The sequence below is a fragment of the Suricata suricatta genome, chromosome 11 (genome assembly GCF_006229205.1).
Source record: "Suricata suricatta isolate VVHF042 chromosome 11, meerkat_22Aug2017_6uvM2_HiC, whole genome shotgun sequence".
NCBI classification, from domain to species: domain Eukaryota; kingdom Metazoa; phylum Chordata; class Mammalia; order Carnivora; family Herpestidae; genus Suricata; species Suricata suricatta.
In genome coordinates this window covers 7,519,600-7,542,053 of record NC_043710.1, presented here as the reverse complement: position 1 = coordinate 7,542,053, position 22,454 = coordinate 7,519,600, and the positions used below count along the sequence as shown (strand labels likewise).

At 61.1% G+C, this 22,454-nt stretch overlaps 1 protein-coding gene across 2 annotated transcripts in view; it reads right to left on the bottom strand.

Moving 5' to 3' along the window:
• Positions 1 to 22,454, bottom strand: part of MACROD1 (mono-ADP ribosylhydrolase 1) — a 142,744-nt gene that overhangs the window by 8,194 nt on the left and 112,096 nt on the right. For both annotated transcript variants that reach the window (XM_029956678.1, XM_029956677.1), the window contains exon 4: positions 5,637 to 5,666. In XM_029956678.1, the coding sequence (XP_029812538.1) occupies positions 5,637 to 5,666 (30 nt within the window). The remainder of the gene's footprint in view (positions 1 to 5,636; positions 5,667 to 22,454) is intronic.

Sequence of the window (22,454 nt, the reverse complement as noted above, 5' to 3'; positions counted from 1 at the left end):
GAGATAGAAGGAGAGACAGAAACAGAGGCAGAGGCAGAGAGAGACACAGAGACAGGTAGGGAGACAGAGACAAAGACAGAAAGAGGCAGAGATAGAGACAGAGATAAAAGGAGAGAAAGCGAGAGAAGGAGAGAGGAGGTGGTGCCACGCTCCTCACCAGAGCCACGGATGCGCATGTGTGGAGAGAAGGTGGGTTCCGCTAAGCTGAGGGGCCACCATGGGGGGCCAGGGCAGGGGTGCAAACGCGCACACGCAGGGAGAAGGGGCCCTGGGGCACAGCTGCTCCACAGCAAGCTCCTCACCTCGGCCGGGTGGTGGACACCCTGCGTGCGCCCCTTCGGAGGGTGGCCTGATGGGCCAGTTGGTATTTAAAGAAGGGCACAGATGGGAGTCTGATTGCCAAGGGTGACAGGAGGGGCTTCAGCACATGAAGGGGGGGGCAGTTGTGGGGAGGGGGGTGGAGCTGCCCTGACATGGGGGTAACCAGGCAGGGAAGGTGGTGGTGAGATGACAGAGGAGCCTGTGGGCACAGGAACAGCATGTGCAAAGGCCCTGTGGCCAGAGAGGACTGTGGCAGAAGCTGCACCTCCCTGACTTCCTGGGCCACAGGGTATGGGAGCCGTACCCACAGAGCCGTGGGGAGCAGGGGCCGCGCAGGGCCACACGGGCAGGGAGGCAAGACGGCCACACCCCTGGGGTAGGAGCTGGCTCCCACAGGGCAGGGCTCGGTGGGCCGCTGACCTCCAGAAGGGCAGGGAGTGTCCTTGGCAGTAATCATGTGTGTGGAGGGGACAGGGCTCCCTCCCCTCCTCCCCCCTGCCTGGCCCCGGCCCTCCAGCCCTTTGGGGAGCTGGCCAGGCCGGAACAGAGATGGCGGCCGCGCGAGCAGAAGAAGGCGGCCCTGAATTAATCTGTCACTAAAGCTTGGCCATGGCAGGCGCAGTCATGATTTAGATGAATAATTGAAACGCTCCGATACATTTATTATCCCTTTAGTGCAAAAGTGGCAGAGAAAGACGAGGGGTAATTGAAAAAGAGCGCACAAATCTCCGCGAGAAAGCCGGCTCCTTATCGCCGAGTAAACATTTCAGTCCTAATAAACAGGAGAGACGCGCGTCAGGGCCCTGTCGATTCCCAGCCTGATTTAGGGCCCGCCTCCCTTCTTACCATACAATAGGAGAGCGGTCTGCTTTTTAAAAAATTTTTTTTATCGAGCCGGTAAGTCTCTCCAGGAGCAAGAGTGGGCCTGGCGGGTCTCCGGGTTGGAGGGTCTGGCTTGGAGGCTGCCCCAGCCCGTCCAGTCTCCCCACGTCAGACCCGGGGGGCCCTCCGCGCGCTGGGCATCTCTGTCGCTCTCTACCTGTCGAACCCCCATTCATTCTTACGGGTTTGAGTCAGTGGCCTCTCCGCTGGGAAGCCTCCTACCAAACTGAGTCTCTCTGAGGACAAGGCAAAGCGCTGAGTCCCCACCACTACCCGCACTCAGGGCCCTGGGAAGGAATGGGGGGGCAAGGAGGAAGGGGGCTTCCCCACGACTCACTGTGTTGCCAGAACCACCCATCTTGGCCTCAGGGCCTGGCGGGGACCCAGCCCTGCATGAACCAGGCCCAAGTGTCCTGGACTCTGGGTGAAGCCCTTTTGGCCCCAGTAGCCCCTGGGGGCTCTCGCTGAGGGTAGGGGTGTCCACAGACTCCCTTCCTGAGAGGCTGCGGTCCCCTCCCACCCATAACCACCCCACACGCCAAAGCTGGGCTCACTACATGGAAGCCCTGCAGGCCAGGCCCAGGCCCCCTCGTGAGGGCCTCCTTCTGAGCCCTAGCCGCCCCAGACCCCCGCCCCCCAACTATTATGTGCCTCCCCCCATCCCAGTGCAGGGCTGCTGGACCTGCGTGCCAGCTCAGGGCAGGGCCCGGCACACAGAGGGTGCAACTAGCCACCCCCTAAACTGGCTTAGAAACCCCTAGAACACTGTCCCTGAAGAGGGTGCATTGTAGGGCACTCGAGTAAGGAGACGAGCAATAAGAACAAACATAAACGTAGGACAAACGTCCTTCTAACGGACATTAAAAGGGATCAGTGCTATGAAAAAGGCCACAGAGCAGGGTGAGAGGGTTAGCAAGCAGGCTGGGGCCTCCAGCACAACTTAAACACAGTGGCCAGGCCAGGCCCCCCTGCCCGATGGCTGCATGGGGGGGGGGCAGTGGATGCATGGGCGGCAGGTGGGTCGGTAGGTGAGGGGCAGGTGGATGGGGTGGGGTAGACAGATGAGTGCACGGGGGGCAGTGGGGGGTGGAGGTAACGGCTGGCTGGCTGGGGGATGGGTGGATGAGTGGAGGGGGTAGATGGGGGGAGGTGGGGGGGTGGGTGGATGGATGGATGGATGGGAGGGTATGTGGAGGTAAATGGGTGGGTAGAGAGGGTAGATGCAGGGATGGGAGGTGGACGGCAGGATGGGAGGTAGATGGGTGGATGGATGAGGGTATATGGGTGGGTAGAGGGGGTAGATGCAGGGATGAGTGGATAGGAGTAGATGACTAAGTTGGGGGGTAGATGGATAGATTGATGAGGGTAAATGGGTGGGTAGAGGCATAGATGGGTAGATGGATGTTTGGATGGATGGGGGTAAATGGTGGGTAGAGGGGTAGATGGATGGATGGAGGTAAATGCATGGGTAGAAGGGGTGGATGGATGGGTGGGTGGGGGAAACGGGTGGCAGAGGGGGTAGATGGGTAAATGGATGGAGGATGGGGTAGATGGCTGGGTGGAGGGGTAGGTGGATGGATGGGAGGGTGGATGGATGGATGCGGTAAATGGATGAGTGGAAGGAGCGGATGGGGAGGTGGGGGTAGATGGATGGGGGATGGGAGCTTGGGGAGAGGGGGTCGATGGAGGGGGGCAGGTAAATGGGTGGTGATAGGAAAGTAGGGAGTGGGTAGGGGCCTGAATCCCTGCGGGGTGGACCCAGGAGAAGAGGGAGAACCTTCAGCTGATGCCATGGGAAGACAGGGGTTGGTGTGGGCAGAGCCAGGTGGGGGCCTGGGCTGCCGAGTCCTGGGCTGCTCCTGCCTGGGGCTCCCACACAGGCAGTCCCGGGGGTCAAGCTGGATGGGCCATTGGGCAGTAGAGGGCACAGGTGGCAGACAGGAAGGCGGAGGACATCTCAGAGTTCTGGGGCCATCTCCACCCCAGCCCCAGGCCGGCACCAGGCCCCTCCCGGCCCCAGCCTCGCCCCCACCACGGTCCCCTCCCTGCCACCTCCACCTTGTTCCAATCACATTAGCCGAGTGACAGCCCCAGCGAACATGCGGCGCTCCATAAATCTCAGCCGGCGTTAAAAGGCTGGACTCGGGACTCACTTCCTCCTGGGTCCTGGCCCACCCCATCCATCTCTGCGCCAGGCAGGCAGAGTTTGGGGCCTGCTCCAGCCTCCTCTCCCCCACCATGCTGCAGGAAGGGGAGCTGGAGGGCTCCGATACACCTCCACTGGGCTGAGCCAGGAGCAGGTGCCCTTTGGCCTCCCAGAGCGAGGTCAGTAGGCCAGTATGAGCCACTCCCTGCCCTGCCTAAAATCTCGATGGCCCCCACTGCCTTCCTCAGCAAGCCCTCCATTTAACACATGAAGCTTTCCCTGCCTTTTTATAATTCATTTATTCATTCAACAACCATTTAACTGAGCATCTACTATATGTACCCTAGCTGCTGGAGATAATGGTGGTGCTTCCCGAGCTTTGTTCTCAGCGGGGGAGACAGACAGTAGACAATGACCCTAATAAACAGTGAGAAACAGAAGTACTAGAGCAGGGAGAGGCGGGGGCCCGGGGAGTGCAGCGGGGCGGGGGTGTGGGGAAGGCAGGCAGCTGCTGGTTCACCTAGGGGTCAGGGTGGGCCTCCCTGAGAAGGTGGGGAGCACGGAAACCTTGCGAGAGGTGAAGGGGGCAGCCACAGGCTGGCTAGGGAAGAGGGTTCCAGGCGGAGGGAACAGCCAGCCCGCAGGCCTGAGGCAGGAGCAAGCAGGGAGGCCAGCGCCGAGTGAGGGAGGGCTCGGCAGTGGCCATGAGTCTGACAGGTGGCTGGGCCCCTGGTGGCCCTTGGCTCTGTGTGAGGGGAGAGCCCTGGCGGAGTTTTTTTTTGTTTTTTTTTTTTTTTTTTTTTTTTTTGTGGTCCTCAGTCTCCCAGAACTGAAGGGCTAAAACTCCAGCTCCCCAGGGGGTCTGTGAGCCTCCCGGGTCGCCTCCCGCCTCCCCTCTGCCTGGCTGGGCTGCGATGGCTCCAGTCTGGATTCTCCCCAAATGCCCCATGTTCTCCTCACTTCGGGCCTCCGCCTGTGCTGTTCCTTCTGCCCAGCACGCCCTTCCCATTGCTCCCTGCCGGCTCTTCGACCGCTCCCAGCGTAAGCACCACCTCCTTCCGGGAGCCCTGCATCCCCATCGCACGGACCCCCTGTACAACAGTGGGTGCCCAGGGAGCCCAGCACCCAGCTCAGGGCCCGGCATGCAGTAGACGCTCAGTCACTGGGTGATGACTAAACCGATGAAAAAGAGGGGTGTCTGAAGGCCGTGCACGGCAGCTGTCAAGTCAGCGACAGCCCCTGAGTTTTCCAAAAGGGACAGGCTGCAGAGGAAGGTCCTAGCTGGGCCCCCGTGAAGCCCCTGGTTCTCTGAGGCCTCCGGGGCTGCAGTGACCTCCACGGGGACAGCGGAGGAGAAGTGGGGGAGGGAGGGAGGGAAAATCTCTAGCCACAAACAGACCCCCAGCCCTCCTCCGACAGCTCTTAGCACTACTCTTATTTATTCCTGACCTCCGCTGCCCCTTTTATTTTTCCCCCTTTTAAAACCTGGCCTGGGCCCCGCCACTGCTGCCGTAAACATGGCCCCCAGGATTTATCCGACGGCGCATTAACCCCTGCCCCCCAGCTCACCAATCATGCTGCTGCCTGTGTAGACAGCGGGCAGCCCAGCCAGCGGGGTGGGGGGACCGAGGGGCTGGGGTGGCCGCCTGGGCACCTGCTGACGGCAGAGTCCATATTCCCGGAGGCGGGGCCCACCGTGACCTCCAACCTCCCGCCCACCTGGCTCAGCTAGCTCCCCAGCTTCACGGTGCTTAAGGACAGTGACCACACGAGCCTTCTCGGGGGGGCTGCGGGGGTGGCCTGAGTCTGTGAGGCCTTGTCCTGGTGCCCCCCCGTGCCTCTGTCTCCGAGGTTGCAGCGCGGAGCAGAAATGGTCGTTTTGCCCTCACAGGTGGGGATGCTGAAGGCAAAGGGCTGGGCTTTTCCCACCGTACCTGCAGCCCCCTGTCCTCCACCTTCAAGTGCCCCTCCACCCGCACCCCCTACCGGAAAGCCTCTCTGCAGAGGGTGGGGACCTGCAGGCTGGCCCGGCAAGTGACAGAGCCAGTCCCACCACGCAGGGCTCTGGCTTTGTCTGCAGTGATGGCAGGCCCCGCAGGGCTGAGAGGGCGGGTGTCGTGGAAGAAGGGCAGAGGTGGGGCGATGGGGGCAGGCACACAGGGCAAGATGGCCGGTGGGGTTCAGTGAGGCCCAGAGGAGAGAAGCAGCTGTGACAGGAGAGATTTGGGAACCCCCGAGCCCCCTACCACCAAGCCCCGTCCCCCGACCACAGGAAGGGTCCACTTACCACCGCCACCTCCGAGCAGAGAGCTGTTGGCTGCAAGAGAGAGAAAAAGGCCAGTCAGCTGGGGAGTGGGAGGTGGGCGAGCAGTTCGTAGGGAGGGGATGAGGGGAGGCTGGTGGCTGGGCCCCAGGACGCCGGGGTCTTCAGACTCTGGGGGAGGTGGTGAGGGCCGGGACTTCGTCTCCTGCTGAGGCTCCTAATGGGCCTGGGGTTTGCAGGGTGGTGGTGAAGGGGGGTTTGTTCTGCTGAGCCACCAGGGCCCAGCCGCTCAGCCCGGAAACAGTCCCATGTGGGGTGTGGAGTGACAGGAGACCTGTGGCCACGTGCATCCTTTGGAACCAAAGGATTCACCCCGCCTCTCTGGCTGGCCCGGTGCAGAGACGTGCCCACCGAGCTCCCAGACTGTGAAGCAACACATCCCGAAGCCACTAGAAGCCTGTATTGTTTGCAGCTGTGCTAAGTACCGCCCATGGAACCGGTGTGGTGGTGGGGGGTGGTTAAGAAGAGGAGGCTGTGAACCAGGGCTGGGGGCACCTAACAGATGGCTGGGACCGTGCGCCAGGCCCTGGGGCAGCACAGTGAGGGCACAGAGCACAGGACTGGAGCCGAAGCTGGTCTGACAGATGGGTGACTCGGGCCACCTCCTTCTGTGCCTCAGTCCCCCGCCCCCCCTCCCAGTCCTGGGGGAAGAAGAGACCCATCTCCATCTCCTAGGGTTGGCGTGAAGGTCAAGGGGGAGACAGGGGTCCTCGGCTCCAGGCCCCTGCCCCCGTCCCGGATGGGAGGGGCGGGGAGGCGGACTGGCGGCCGCCGAGGCTGACCTGTCCATCTCGCTCCGCCTCGCCTGCTGCCCCCCGCCCCTGCTTCCCCACGGGGCCGATGTGAGGGGAAAGCGGAGCTGGCAGCCTGTGCACGGGCATGTCAGGGCTGTGCAGGTCAGCGGCCCTCACCAGCCCAGGCTCCGGCTCCTGGCCACGCAGCTGCGTCTGCGTTAACTGCGGTGCTAATCGGCGTGAGTGATGGCGAGACAGGGCAGGTGCTGCCCAGGTGGGGGACCAGCTGCGCCTCGGCCCCTCCGGCCCCAGGAGTCCCGGCTCCCGGGCGGGGCCTGCAGCGCCTCCACCTCACCTCCCTTCGGGGGTCCCGGGGCAGCCCCGCTGTAGGAGGGGGACACGGAGCAGAGCCCCCGCTTCCGGGCTGGCCAGGCCTCAGGCCTGGGGTGCCGGGCGGAAGCTGTGGACCCTGCTAAGTGGTGTCGGGCCGCTCCGAGTGGCTGGGCTCCCAGAGCTGACAGCTCTTCGCTTGGGGAATAATTAATTCCGCAGCCCGAAAACCCAGGGCTGCAAGTTGCCACGTTACTTGCGAGATTAATACAAGCAGCTAATTAAGATGGAGAGGCGAGGAGCGGCTGGGTGCTCCCAGAGCAGGGCTGGGGGGCTGCGGGGAACGTGGGAGGAAGGAGGACGGGCAGAGCAGGCAGGGAGGCAGCTGGAGCCCGAGAAGGAGCAGGGGGGACACCCAGGCAGCCGCGGGCAGGCCACCGAAGGGCTGGGCTCCCCGAAGCCTCTGGGTGAGGCTGCAGCCCCACGAAAGCCCGCTCTCAACGAGCCACTGAGGACCCCGCGCTCTGCACAGCCCATCCCGCTTACTGTTGTAACAAAGCTGCACACGGGAGGTGCCGTTGCTCCCATTTTACAGATGAGGAACCCGACCCTGGGGGGTGGGTTGCCCAGTGGCAGCGGTAGGATCAGAACTGGGTCTGACTCTGTAGTGAGGCCACAAAGCCCTGAGGCCAGCCTGACCCAGGACGGGCACCGGAGGCCCTCCCCCTGGCTAGGGCTGGGCCTCGCCTCTTCCAAGCCGACGCCCTTCAGACCGTTGGGACCCCCCCCCCCCTCCAGGGTCAAACAGAAGGGAGGGCCTGGAGCCAACAGGCGAGGCCTGGGCACCTTGGGTCGGCCCAGGGCGGTCCCGACAGCTGTCGGAAGCTGCCCTCCGCAGCCCTTCCCCACCTCCCCCCATCACCTCTCTCTCTTAATTAACACCGGCCATAAACGAGCTGGCGCCGGCTCACTGAGGGCTCTGTGCCAAATGGGTTGGCAGTAGGCCTCGGAGGGGCGGGAGGGGAAGGGGCACCGACCTGCCGTTCCACCGACCTATTGCAAGGGGCTGACCCCCACCGTGTGTAGGTCAGGGGCTGAGGCAAACTGGTCTGACGTCTACTGGGCAAGGGACATCCAGGGGCTGAGGAGGGAGGTGGACCTGGGCAGAGAGGGTTTCCCCAGGCTGAGGCGGGGGAAGGGCAGGCCAGGGGCCAGGTGGTTTTACTTGCCCCAGGTGGGAGGGGCGGCCAGGGCTGGCACAGGGGCTCGGTCTTGGACCGCACAGAGGACCTGGTTACCAGCTTGTCCCCAAGCTGAGCGGTGCCCTAGGAAGGCATTGTCCCCTTCCTCCAGCCCGCTAGGTTGACAGTTCCATGAGTTGGGGCTCGGGAGTAGGGTGGTGACCCAGTGGGAGGGGTGGGGACCCAAACCCCCTCTCCTCTTTCTCCTGAGCCGTCTGGCCGTCTCCTCCAGGGGCCTGGATGTCTGGCCGTACAGGGCTTCCATAAAGCTGCCCAAGACATTCACGGCTGGGCCAGGCTGCTTGAGGGAATGGCCTGGAAGCCTGGGGTGAATGCTGGGAAAGAGGGAGCAGCCCAGCCCCCCATCTGAAGCCCGGCAGTGCCGGGTCTGCTCCCCTGGCCAGGGCAGGCCCTCGCCCAACCCCGACACTGGCCTTGAGTCTCTAGGCCTCCTACTGTTCCCGACCATGCTACCTTCCACTTGGTTTAAGCTCTAAATCAAAACTGATCATTAGCCCCTTTTTCAGATGAGGAAACTGAGGCTCACAGATGGCTAGGGGAAGGGAGGGAGGGGCTTCACCCAGGATAGCTGCTTGTTGGCGTCCTTTTAAAAAAATATTTTATTGTTTTTAAGCAATCTCTGCACCCAACGTGGGGCTCGAACTCACTAATTCCAAAATCAAGAACAGCACGCTCCACTGACCAAGCCGCCCAGGTGCCCCAGTCAGCCTCCTGCGTCTTAACCGCCGCCTGCCCCGTGTCTGGAAGCCTTCCTGAGGTCTCCTTGACGAGGCGCGACAATGTTGAGCAGCCGTGTGCTGTGGGGACATGGGCTGAAGCCAGGCTCCGGGACCTGGCCTCACCTGAGAGATCCAAAATATGACCCAGCAAAGCAGGCGTCTCCAAGGTCCTGCGTGAGCTGAGCTCAGGCCTCCACCTGGGGCTTGGGCACAGGGACCCGGGACTACGGGGCTAATCTGGCTTTGGCGGGAGCAGGGCCGCACCCTGGGGGCTGTGGGGGCCTCTCCCCAATCCTGTCATCCTGTTTGCTTGCGGGTCCCCATAATGGTGAGGTGGTCCAGCCCTGTCGCATGCCCCGCTCGTGGACAGGCGTGTGCCGAGCTCAGGTAAACTGGCTCTGAGCCTCAGTGCCGGGCCTGTGACCTTGGGGTGGCCATGAGTCCAGCCCCCTCGATGCCAGCCACTGACAGTGGCCCACAGGCCCGGGGGCTGGTGCTCCTGGGGGCATCACTCTCTTCCTCCATACGTTCTGTCTGCCCTTCCCTGCCCCCACGCTACCCCTCAAGCGGGGCACCCCCCAGACCCTCATTCCCCCCTCTGGCGGCTCCACAGGATCTCAGGCCCAGGGCCCTGTCCTCCGGGGGGGACCCAGCCCCTGCCCCCAGCACTTGCGTCCCGTGGGCACGGGAGAGTTGTTCCCCACTTTGTGCCCCAGCATCTGGCCCGTGTGTGGTCGCTGCCCAGTGAAAGGGAGAAGGCCAGACCCCGAGTGCTCAACCACGGTCATTACTGGTCAGAGGAGGCCCCAGGGCAAAGGCGGACCTGCCTGGCCCCCGCTGCACAAAGCATTTTCATCGGGTGCCAATCATTTGGAAGGTCGTTTGCTAATCATTTGCCACCAGCATAGAGAGAGACACAGTCCGTGGGTCGTAAGAGCATCCTCGGTGGGGTGGGGCACGCAAATGCCCTGGCAGGGGAGGGAGGTACAAGATCTGCTAAAACCTGAGGCTGGGAGGGCTTCACAGAGGTGGTGGCCTTTGAGCTGAGGCTTGAAAAGGAATGGCATGCAGGGAGGGGCAAGGGCAGGCACTGTCCCCCTGCTCCCCGGGCAGGATGACCAGCCGCTGGGCTGTATATGCTGGGGAAGCCGGAGGTTGACTCGGCCTGACTCTCAGCGAGAGGCCAGGATGGGACTAACCTGGAGTGGGGGTACTGGGTGTTGAGGGGGTCGGTGGGGGGCAGAGTGGAGGCTCCGGGACACACAGACACCCCTTCCTCTTCTGGGTGCCCCCACAACCCACCCCTCCTCCTGCCCCTGCCAGGCAGCACCTCGTTAAAAGAGCACCCCACCCCCACTTGGAGGGCCTGGCGGGGCCGGGGGGGGGGGAGGGGCATATACCTGCATCCCATAATACTTCCAGCACCCCATGAAAATGTAATTTCTTTCAAAATCAAAAGAGTAAATGAACTTTTAGTTTGAAACTATTTTTAGGATCTAATGTTAATACGTTCTGTCTTTATGCCAACAAACTCATAAAATCAACTTCTAACATACATCTTTTCATGTTTGTTATTAATCGTCTTGTGTATTTCAGTGATCCCTTGTCTAATAGATTTTTACAGGGAAGGGGCCCACAGCAGCCGGGGCCTGGGCCGGGTGACCCGTGCTCCTTCCACCCTCACCCTGCACAGCGGACATGTCACCAACCCATTCTACAGATGAGAGAGTTGAGCCACGGAGAACAGTCTTCTCACAAGGCAAACCTGAGGGTCTCCTGTTTTACCCCCAGCTTCCTGATGAAACCCTCCCAAAGCTCCCTCTCAGGACAAGAAACTGATCTCTAGGGGCACCTGGCTGGCTCAAGTCGGTGGAACACGAGGCTCTTGATCTGCTGGCCGTGGGTTTGAGCCCCGTAACAAATGAACAAACCCTGGCCCCTAGTATGGGGCCCATTTGCTCCTCCCCTCTTTCCCTTCCTCTCCCCCCCCCCCCCCCCCCCCCCCCCCCCCCCCCCCCCCCCCCCCCCCCCCCCCCCCCCCCCCCCCCCCCCCCCCCCCCGCATACTCTCCAGGCCCTCAAACTTGCCCTATTTCCTCCAGCCCCAGGGCCTTTGCATGGGCTGGTACTTCAACATCCCCGTCCCCAGAGCCAGCCTTGAAGGGCACACCCAGCTACCTGAGGGCTCCTGTGGGCCATAAATGACTGCCTCGGGCATCCTTACCTCCTAGGTCAGGGCTTGCCATTTGGGTCACCCAGCGCTGTGTGTGTCCTACTTGTCCCCAGCTCGCAGCACAGAGCCCGGGGCACAGGAGGTGACCACCGACAATTTGCTGGGTGGCTATCCAGAGGACAGCCAGGCTCTCCTCCACCAGCCCTTGAGAGGAGCCTATCCTAGGCGCCCTCAGGAAGCAGGACCTGGGGCGCGGGATGTGCAGGTGACAGGGTTCGCCCAAGGGCAGTGACAGGAGGCCACGTAGCGCTGCCTGGGCTCTTCCCTGATGAATCCTCCGGCCCAGGGTGTGGGAGGCGAGGGGGCACCGTGCGGGGGCCGGGCTGCCAGAGAGGAGACTCGGTGACCCGAGGAAAGCGCTGAGCAGGTTACTGGGCCAGGGAGAGGCCGGGTGAGTGGGCACCGCGGTGACTTTGAGGCAGTCACAGCCCCTCTGCATGCTGAGGATGTGCTGCTGCTGCGTGTGCCTCAAATGCCTGAGAGGCCGTCAGCCGGGCTCAGGGAGGCGGGGGCTGCTCCCCCAAGTCCCCCGGCCTCTCAGCCTGGCCCACCCCCCTCCACCGAGATCTTCGCTAGATCTTCACTTTGCAGCATTTGACAAGCACACGCGCAACCCCTACTATGTGCCAGGCTCCGGGCACAGCTGGGCAAGGCACTGCGGCACAGAGCTCATTATCTAGAGCACAGGACAAGAAGAAACTTGAACGAGGAGGATTACCATTTGTGACAGAGGTTGTGAAGGGAGGAGAGAATGGCTGGCCCCAGCGGCTGGGGGAGGGGGTGACCTGGAGGGAGTCAAGGAAATGCGGACCACAAGGGGCCAGCTGTGAGGAGAAGCACCCCCCCCCCCCCCGCAGGGGAAGGCCTGTGCAAAGGCCCGGGGGCCAGCCACTCTAGATGAAGCAGAGTGAGTGGGGGAGAGAAGTAGTAGAGAAGGTCAGTGGGGGCACCAGCAGCTCATGGCGGACAAGAAGGGGACCTGCTGGCTACAGCGTTGTGCAGGGGGTCCCTCCCAGGTCTGGAGGGGGAGCAGACCCTCCCCCAGCACCCCTGCAGCTGTCACTCCGGCTCCATTGCAGCCGCGCCATGCCGGGCGGAGCCCCCACTGTGCACCAGCGCTCCAGAGTCTGGTACCAGCAAGGTGACCACTGGCAGCCCAGCCCTGCCAGGGGGGTTAGGGGCGCGAGCTTGGCCCTTGGGACCAAAGCGCCATCGTCTGCCCCCTGCAACACCGCTTCCCGCGGGCCTGCGGTGGGTATCTGTGTTACCTGAGGGTGAGTTGTTTAAAACATGCTTTAGATTAGAAACGTCCCACAGATGGAATAAAATGTGACATGTGCTGAATCTCTGAAGATAAAACAAGAGACTTCAAAGGCATCTCAAGCTGCGAAAGCAGTTGCTGTGTTTGACAGACTCTGTCCCCCAGGCCAAGGTCACTGTCCTCTGAGGTGGGACTGCCTGGGGGTGGGGGGTGTGAGGCTTACTGGACACTCTGGGGGGGGCAGGGGCCTGATGGGGGACAAGGGGGCTCACACTTATCAGCACCACCTGCAGGCTTTCATCCGGAACCTCTGCTGTCATTCAACATATACGTGTCCATGTGGACACACATCCCTTCCTGCCCCATTTACAGATGGGGAAACTGAGGCGCGGAGACGCAAAGTAATCTGTCCAAGGCCACCGCCCTTAGCAGGAGGAGCCACTGCCCTGGAGCTTTGCAAGTCCTGGTCCTGAAATTCTGAAAAGTGGCGATCTTGGGCCAGGCCCTGGGGGCTCCGTTTCCTCCTGTGTGGGTTGGGGAGGTCAGTTAACTGAGGCCCTTGTGGGGCAGAGATGATACGGTGTGAACTGCCTGTAAAACTGTCCTGTCGTCAGGGTTTCACAGTGGCAGCGGGTGGGGGAGTTGGCGTCCCCGGTCAGCCTGATCACAGGGGGATTCAAACTCCCGACGGCAGCTTCTATCAAAGTTGGCTCGCCGGCTCCTAGGGGAGAGCCGAGGGGACCTTGCTGGCTGTGCGGCTCCATCTTACACACAGGGAAACTGAGGCTCAGATAAGTTCGTGCCCTGAGGCCGTACAGGGTAGGGTGGTGGAGATCTGGTCTGAATCCTGTTGGCCCGACTGAGCACTCCCACTCAGCCAGAACTGGCTTGTTGGTCTTCAGGATTGAGCCCCCACTCCCTCCTCTCTGAGCAGAATCTTGCGAATGGGAGTCATAAGCACTGGGCTCCGCCTCTGGGGTCTCCCTCTCCCACGGGCTCTTGCATAGGCCTCCCTGGGTCCTCCCCACACCTCCGGCCCCCGTCCAGATCTGGAGTTCCACCCCTCCGTCTACCCCAGGAGGCCCCCCCTTGCCCCCCAAGCCTCTGCCTACAAAAGCCACCCCCTTAGCCATTTGAGCTCAGAGCAGGTGGGGCCTCCCCTCCGTCTCCTCCTGCCTGGGTTTCTTGGGCTCTGCCCCTGGAGACCCAACCTCCGAGCCACCCACCCCCAAGCTGGAGCCCGAACCCTTGGACCCCCACTCTCCCAGACCCGTCCCCAGGCGACTTCCACTTATGGGTATTTTGTTATACAAGAAATTCATGTTGATTGCCCCAAATTGGATATGATACATAAACAAAAAGCAAAAGAAAGTGAGTCACCCATTAGCTCATCGTGCAGATTCGGCTAAGCCCCCGTCCATATTTGCCTGCAGGACCTCTTTAAACAAAAACAAAAAATGGTTAATAATGCATTTATCGAGCAAATTCTCTGTGCCAGGCACCGCGCCAAGAATTTCCAGCGGAGTCTGTCATCTCTCCCTTCCCCCGCACCACCAAGAGCCTAAGGAGAGGGTCCTGTGATTATCCCCACTTTACAGGTGAGGAAATAGAGTCTCGGCGAGGCTGCGTGACTTGCCCAAGGCCCCGCAGCCGGAGAGTGCGGTGGCTGGGGTTTGAATCGGGCAGTCTGATCTCGGAGGGACCGGTGCGGAGCGCCGCAGGGCCCTGGGACCCCAGCTGCCGGGCCTCCCCTCCCCCAGGAGCCAGGGGGCCGGGCGCGCACAGCCGCATCATTAGCATAACCATGAGCATCCCTGAAACCCAATTACCAGGAGATGGCTTGGGCCCCAGCCAGCCGGGTGCAGTCTCTCTCTTTGCAGGGATGAGGGGCTGGGGCCGCGGGAGCCCTGGCGCGGAGGAGAGGGGATGGCGAGGGACATCGTCCTGGGTGGGAGCGGAGTTGGAGGCCCCTCCTCCACTGCTGGGCTCGGTGAGACTAGGTCCCCAAGACAGCCTTGACCCCCTCTGCTCAGCTCCAGCTGAGCAGGCCTCAGGATCACGGGTTCCTCCACCCCAGCTTGCTGGGTGACTCCAGGCAGCCCCTAGTCCTCTCTGAACTCAGTTTTCTTCCTGAAAGGAGAAAACCAGGGTCCATTCGAGCAGACCAGAAACCACGGGTTTGGAAGAGAAAAGAGCCTTGACTCTGAGCAGCCAGGCAGGCTGGGGCTCCATTTCTAGCACCCCGGCAGGGCCCAGCCACTGCCTCCCCTTTCCTGGGCGCTCCTCTGCCGCCCCTCACCCTCCAGTCCATTCTCTCCGGCAACTGATCCTTTTCTATCCACTTCATAGGCACGAAAGCAATGTGGACACATGCGTGGGCACGCCCTGGTGCGCACACAGCCCACCCACCCCCCAGCCCAACAGATACAGAAGACTTGAAGCCCTCTCCCACCCACCCCTCCTCTGAATTTGGCATGTATTTTCTTTTTTCTTTTTTCCTTATTTTTGAGAGACAGAGAGATACAGTGTGAGCAGGGGAGGGTCAGAGAGAGAGGGAGACACAGAATCAGAAGCAGACTCCGAGCTCTGAGCTAGCTGGCAGCACAGAGCCCAACACAGGGCTCGAACCTACAAAGTGTGAGATCATGAGCTGACTGAAGCCACATGCTTAACCGGCCGAGCCACCCAGGCGCCCTGGCATGTATTTTCTTTAGAGGTTTACTTTGCATGCCCCTCACCAACACATTACCTGCATCTGTGTGCTTGGTTGTTTTTAATAGGAAAAGTGGGGCCGCTGGGACCGGCTGCCACCGTTCACGGCAAAGCTTGGGAGACTCATCCAGACCGGCCCAGGCTGCGCTGGCTGGTCGGTTTCCACTGCCGTATGATACGCCAGGCTGGAGGTGTCCCCCCGCCCCCCGCCCCCCACTGGCCAACAGTCAAGCGCGCCCAGTTTTGTCTCTAGAACACAGCGGCAGTACCGCCTGGCCCGCACCCCATATGCCCACGTGGCACAGGTTCTCTCGGGTGTCCACACGCCTAGGATTGGGACTGTGGGGGCTGTGGTCTCTGTACATCTTTAACTTGACTAGTTATTGCCAAATTGCTCTGCAAAGTGGTTGTTCGGATGATCGTTTTAAAATATAAATTAGATCGTGTCACTTTCCAGCTTAAAACTCTTAAATAGCTTCCTAGTACACTTAGAATAAAATCCATGTTCCTCTCCGTGAGTGCACACTGCATCCCACACTCCGCTCCCCCCAGTGTCCTGGCCTCCTTTCTCTTCCTGGAAGAGTTCTGGTTCTTTTATGCCCCAGGGCCTTCGCATATACTGCTCCCGCTGCCTGGCACACTCTTCCAGCTCTTTCCAGGCTGGCTCCTTCTCATCTTTCAGGTCTCAGTGAAAATGGCACCTCCTCTAAGAGGCCTGCTCTGACCACCCAACCCAGTGTCTCCCGCCCTGTTCCTCTTAGCACCTTGTTTATTCACTCTGGAGACCACACCTTGGGCGGGGAATGATCTTGTCTTCAAATTCGTTTACTGGCTTTGTGACCAGCAGGGCAGCCTGTGGGAGGGAACCTAGACTGCCTGGTCCATTCCTTACCCCAGAAGCCAGCACAGGCCTGGCACCAAAGACCTACTCTTAGTTCCTACCATTCATTCATTTATTCAAAAGACATTGATTTTCTCTCTGGTCACAATGTCTGGAGGGATGAATGAGCTCCGTGAGTTAGGGAGGGTGAGCTGTGGGATAGGCCATTCCGCGGAAGGGAGTGTGGCCAAGTTGAGGGTAGAGGGTCAGCCAGACCCAGGGCGCTGTGATCCATCTCCCATGGTGGGGAGCCATGGCAGATGCCGGAGTGGGAGCAGCACTTCAGGAAGACCCTCCTTAGAGGTGAGGGGGAGACAACTGAAGGGGGTGGACTTGGAGGCAGGAGTGGGTAGGGGTTGGAGGAGGATGGTGGTGGCCGAGGATGGGTTGACAGAAGGCCAGGAGAGGTGATGCTGAACCCGCGGGGACCAATTAGAGGACTGAGGGAGACAGGCTTGGATCCGGCACAGGATCGGCTTCCAAATGTGGTGCAACCTGGTCAATGGAAGAAGCACTTTGTGTGTGAGGACAGAGTGGGGGCTCCAGGCACCCCTCCCCCGCAGACCCCCTCATCTAATCGGTGCAGGAGGCTGGGAGGGAGTTCTCCCCGTGATTGCAGAGAGGATAGCAGGTGAGGCCCCAGGGAGGCAGCCCAGCCCCTCCACGTACAGACCGAAAACTGAGGCCCTAGAAGGAAAGGAACCAGAAAGCAGTCACACAGCTGAATCCTTACCCTTGTCGCTCTTGGGATCTTAGGGGCTGGACGGGGGCCAAACAGACATTTGCTTCTCAGAAGAGAGGCACACAGAGAATGTAAGTCAGACACCAGAAAGGACTTCCTCAGAAACCTTCCCCACCAGACACAGCGGGGTCAGGCCCGCCTTCTCTGACATATGGGACTCCCCGGACACAGGGTTGGGGAGGAAACTCATTCAAGGTCACTCAGCCAAGAGGAGGCCGTTCTGTCTGGCTCTGAAACCAGTGCTCCTTTGGCAGGAGCATCAGGAGGCACATGGGCAGGGCCAGGAGGGGTGGGGGTTGAGGAGTCCTAGTTCCCTCCAGTCCCAGACCCCCAGGGTCCAGGAGCCCAGGGCGCCCGCTGTCCTGTAGGCCTCGGGGTGGCCATCTCCCCACTCCCAGGTGGCATCCTGCGGGGACGAGCTAGGACCCCAGCCTGGTTCCTGCCCTGGCTGCCTCAGGCTGAGCACCCGTCCTGCTCTCCAGCTGGGGCTCCACTCCCAGGAGGGAGGGGAGGGAGGCAGGAGGAGGAGGCTGGCAGGAGCGCAGCCATTGGTATGCGAGGCCGTGCCTCAGCCCCTCCAAGACCCAGCCTTTCTGCTCAGCTCTTTAAGAATCCCTCCTCGCAGCGTGGTGGTTGCTGGGCAACCCCCTCCCCCACCTTCTTGGCTGGCACCCCCCCTTCCCTTCCCCCCCTGGCTCCTCCCAGTGCCCCTGTCTCAGTGGCACACTGAGCTCAGGAACCTGCCAGGGCTTGGCTGCACCTGTGGATGGCAGGTGTGTGTGTGGGGGGCGGGGGGGGGGGGGGGGGGGGGGGGGGGGGGCTTGAGTGACCCACCCAGACCCAGTCCTGGACCACCAGGACTCAGGAAAGGGGGACTCTGAGCTCAGGACACCCGATCCCCACATTCCCACTGGTGCCCCCCCCCCCTTACTATCTTCAGTGGCTTGAACTGCCCTGAGGTGTTGGAGCCGGTTGGAGGGGGGTGGGCCCAAGGGGGAGGGGCCAAGAGCTGTTTGAGTCCCGGAGGAGGTCGCCTCTGGGGTCAGCAGGCCTCAGGAGCCCCTGGGCCGGGCAGTGGGGTAGACAAGGCAGTAACCCTGGCCTGGGCCAGGGGGTGCGAGAAGGGGAGGTGGGGCAGAATTCGGGGCTCTGGAGGGGGTCACGAGAGGCGCAGTGACAGGGTGGGGGTGCCACTGGAGGTAGTGGTCCCCGCAAGAGTCTCTGATGCTGGAATCTCAAAATCCTAGGTGGGGGTTATTTCCGCCTCCACCTTGCCCCCCTCCCTCCTGGGGCCTCCTGGCTCCCCCAGATCTTGGGGACATGCCCTCCCTTTGCCCCTACAACTTCCTTCCGGATCAGGCCTGCCCCCTCTGGCCTCACCTCTGCTTCCCCTCTCCACAACACACTGCCACGTCCACATTTTGTCCCCTCCACCTGGACGTCCTTTAAGACACAATCCCTTTCTTTCCTGAACTCGGGATGTGTGTAACAGGTGAATGATGGCCAGCGTCAAGAAATGCTCAAATCACCATAAAAAGCATTACCTCTGCTGGGAATAATGTCTGGGGAAGGAGGGAGGCAGCCCCGGGTGTCTGGCAGAGATGAGGGGTGGGGGGCGGTGATGTCATTTGTGGGGAGAAAAGGAGGCTCCCAGGGGACAGCAGGCTCATCTGAGGCTGGCTCGCAACCCTCGTCCCCTCTGCCCGGATGGCTGGAAATGTGTCTGGCCCCCTTCTGAATCCCTGGAACCACCAACTTGGGGACGTTCCCAGTTTTAGGAATTACAGTTGGCCTTGGACAGCTCGGTCCCCATTGCCTTGCTGGGCTGTTTTAGCCTGAGGCTTATTTAATGTTGTACTCATTCATTCATTCATTCATTCACTCTCCCCGCAGGCAGGCAGGTGCTGGGGACACTCAGGGACCGAGGCTGGCCCAGGCTGGGCCCTCAAGCTGCTCACAGTCTGCTGGGGGAGACAGACACTAACAAAACCCACCTCACTGACCGTGGTCAGCAAAGGGGCCGGGTGGGTACCCTCTTGCCCTGGCCGGAGGCTTCCCATTTCCTTGGCCTGACCTGTCCCCACTGCTGGCTGGCTCTGTCCTTCCTGGCTTTGTCCGTGCTCACTCCCTGGAGCCCCTTCTCAGGGACTTCTTCAAGGGCTGGGGACCTTGCTCCCTTGCTCTCCCTGAATTTCTGCCCCAGGGCACCCCAGGACTCCTGTACTTACGGAGGGGGGGAGCCCTCCAGCTGTGCAGGATGGAATGTTCCGTGCACAGGGGTGGGAGGGGGATTTTGTGGTGTCAGGACACAGACCAGAGAAGCTGGAGAAGCTGGCAGGACTTTCTGGTGACGGCTGGCATGTTTGCAGGGCGTGCACAGCCAGCTTACCCACAAACCACATGCCTGTGATTCATGGAGATGGCGAAGGGCGCACTGGGGCACCACCGGGGGGAGGAGGCACGCTCTGGGAGACAGGCACTCCCCCAACCCCCTGCTCAGGTGTCTCCGGCCCCAGAGCATTGTGGGGATCTGGGAGGACAGTGATCTCTAAGACCAAGAAGCCAGTGATGGGGCAGAAAGTCCATCAGGAGGCCCTCTTGTTCTTGGATGGGGGCCGTAGGTCCGCCCCTCCCTGAAGATGCTGCCCCACTGTGGCCTGTGGGAGAAGCTGAGCCTCTGTCTCTCAGGTGGCTGGCTGACGTCCAAGGTCACGTCTTCTGAACATCTGCTCTCTGCTCTTTCGGTGTGCTGATCCCTGACCGCTGCCCCCAGGGGGGCCTTTATTCCTGGACACCCAAGACAAAGCCTGGGGTGAAGGGGTCCCCTGACCACCCAATGGGGCAACTCTGCTTCTCCCAAGAGGAAGGTCAACCCTTCCCCTGCCCTCAGCCCAGAACAGGCTCAAACACGGCCAAGGGCGGTACATCCGTGGGTGACAACGTCTAACCATGGTGTGAGCCCCGTTGCCATAGCTTCGCAGCATACAAAGCACTCTCCTCTTGGGACCTCAGCCCACTGTCACGTTAGCCCTAGGGGGTCTGTGGTGGCCCCATTTAGATAAGGAAAAGGAGGAACAGGGATAACGCCCAGGGTGGGCAGGTGGCAGGGTGGTGCCCAGAATCCAGGTCTAGGGACTCCTGAGAGAATAGGCAGGTGGTGGGAGTCGGGGTGGGGGGGCTTCCGGCAGGGCCAAGGTGACCTTGGCTGCCCAGCGGCAGGACCCGGCGCACCTGGCTGCTGGATGCTGCCCGCTGCCTGGGTTATTGGTGTCCTGGGAGTGGGGGAGCTGGGGCTTGGCGAGCGAGCCCAAGGTTGAAGCCACAAATCGTCCCTGGGTGACTCGTGCTGCCTCCTGCTCAACGCATGTCCGAGAGCTCCTGGCTCTAAGCAAGTTCAGTCCTCCTGGGCCAGGGCCCCACAGCAGACAGGGGCTCGGGAGGTGTTTGTTGAATGAACAAGTGATCCTTCTGAATCTCATAACTGATTGCAACACTGCTTTACTTATACTCCCTCCCTGGCACCCTATTCCTTTCAAGATAAAGGCCAGCCCCACCCCCCAGGCTTGTTCAAAGCCCTGCACCCCCAGGCCTGCTGACATCAGTCACCTCATCTTCCACCATGGCTCCCTGACTCTTGTCCCCAGCCCCAAGCAAGAACTCCTGATATCCATACCCTGGGCTCTTTCATGTCACTGCCCCCTGGGAACAAGGCGGAATGAGCTTCTGGTGTCTGCTCAGAACATTCCTCCTGACCCTCCAGGACCTAGCTCGAGAGCCACCTCGGCTGGGAAGCCGTCCTTGGGTGCCGCAGGTGTCCTGGCTCCTGCGTTGTGAGGTCATGTGATGATGATGATGATGTCTGTTTCAGTAAGACCCTGCTGAGCCGTAAACGGTCCAGGTGACCAGCGCTCCTGGTAGATTTCGGGCACCGCCAGGGCGGGGGCCAGCAGGGCCTGATTCACTTTTGGTATCTGGTGCCCAGAAGGTGCCCAGCACACAGGGGGCCTCCATAAATATCCCCTGAACCGTGTGCAGCCTCCAGGCATGGCTGAGGGAGTAATAGGGCGTCAGCTCGATGGACTAGCATGCAGCCATTAAAACCACCGTCCTGAGGATGAGATTTTGATATCTACATGCGACACAGAGAGCTGCATCCGTACCCTCGCTTCCACTCCGGGCACTGAGTGGAAAGGGGTCCCTCCGACAAAGGAATTCGTTTAGAAGAGGAGGAAGACGGAGCACATAATTCCTGAGCAACATGCTAAGCGCCTCGATGGAGGCATGACGGAGCCCCAGGGCCCCGAGTCCGTCTGGAGGTCTGGGGAGGCGGAACGGAACCCACAGCTCTGTACAAATTACAGCCGACTGCATGGACAAGCCTGGAAGGGAGCGGAGGGATAGGGCTGTTGACGCCACAGGGCGGTGGCATTGTGGGTGATTTTTCTTTCCTTTATTGTTGGTTTAATGTTGTTTGGGCAATAAATAAAAATTGGGAGAAAAAATAGCTGTTTTGTGAATTGAGTAGAAAGCAGTAGAGAGAAGAGAGGGAGTTAAGGGGAGGGAAGTGAGAAGGGCGAGGTGAATAGGGAGAGGCCAGAAGGGCAGAGGCAGGGAGGCCCACCTGAGCAAGGCCTCCCCCTGCTCCTGGGTTGGGGGCAAGAGGGATGGGAGAGCACAGGAGGCAGCGGGGAGAGAGAAGGGGCTGGATCCCTTACAGACGCCTTCTCCCAGGGAAAATCTGGGAGGACATCCCAGAGGAGGGGTGGCCTGACTAGGCCTTGAAGGACAGCAAAGAAAAGAGTGTGATGGGCAGGCTTGGAATCAGGTGGGAGACAGGGTGATGGGTTTTGGGGGAAGGGTCCCAGCCGTGTTGTGGGGAGTCTGGCTGTGGACCTACAAGCAGTGGGGCCTTGGGGGAGGGGTGTCTAGGCAGAGGCAGGATGACGGAGCCTGGGGACAAGGTCTGATGAGGCCCGAGGCTGGGTGGACAGAGTCCCTTAGTAGCCTACAGAATGCCAAGAGCCCTGGGACATTCCAGACTAAGAGGAGGGAGGTCCGGCCCACCTCCCCACAGCTACACACCAGACTCCACACACAACAGGTCCAGACGTGTCCTGAGTCCCTAATGAGTACCAGGCACTGTCCTCCTCATCTTCCCATCCCAGGTCTCCTTGAAGCCACACAGAAACTCTTGGAGGTAGGCTGTTAATGCTCCCATTTTACAGCAGAGGACACTGAGGCTGGGAGAGGTTAAGGAACTTGTTCAAGGTCACAAATGGCCAGGGAGGGGAAGGGCGGGGCTGGCATCAGACTGGGGCATTGCCCCACTTAGGCAGCTGGGAGGAGCACCCCACAGGGAGGGGGGAGGATCAGCTGTTTAGAGCAAGGTAAGTGAGGGCATCCCCGTGGGGAAGGGGCACCAGGCCGGGAGGAAGCGGATACCTTGGGGAAGAATAGGCAGTGGGTACCTGTTTGTGAATGAATGCACAGGTGGACAGATGAATGAATGAATGAATGGATGGTTGGAAGGATGGATGAATGAGTGGGTGCAGGGAGGAGGGGTGTCAGGGGAGGCGGCGCGTGAGGGAGAACCCCTCTCTCTCTCCCCCGCCCCTAGAGCTGGAGGCTGGTCTTGGAAACCTCCCTCCTCGCCCCGGGTGGGCTAGCTCCCCAACCACCCCCGCCCCCCCCCCGCCGCTCCCCCCCCCTCGCCCCCAGCCATTTTAGCCGAGGGCAGGGGAGGAGGACGCCGAGGCCCTTTCTCCCGGGTTGGGCCCGAGTCCCCGCGCGGCGGCGTAGCCTCCCGCGCCGGGTCCCGCTGGCCAGTGCGCAGCGCGGCGCCCCCGCCCCCGTCGCCTCCTCCCCGCCCTACCCCCCCACCCCGCCCGCTGCCGTCCCCCCCTCCTCTCC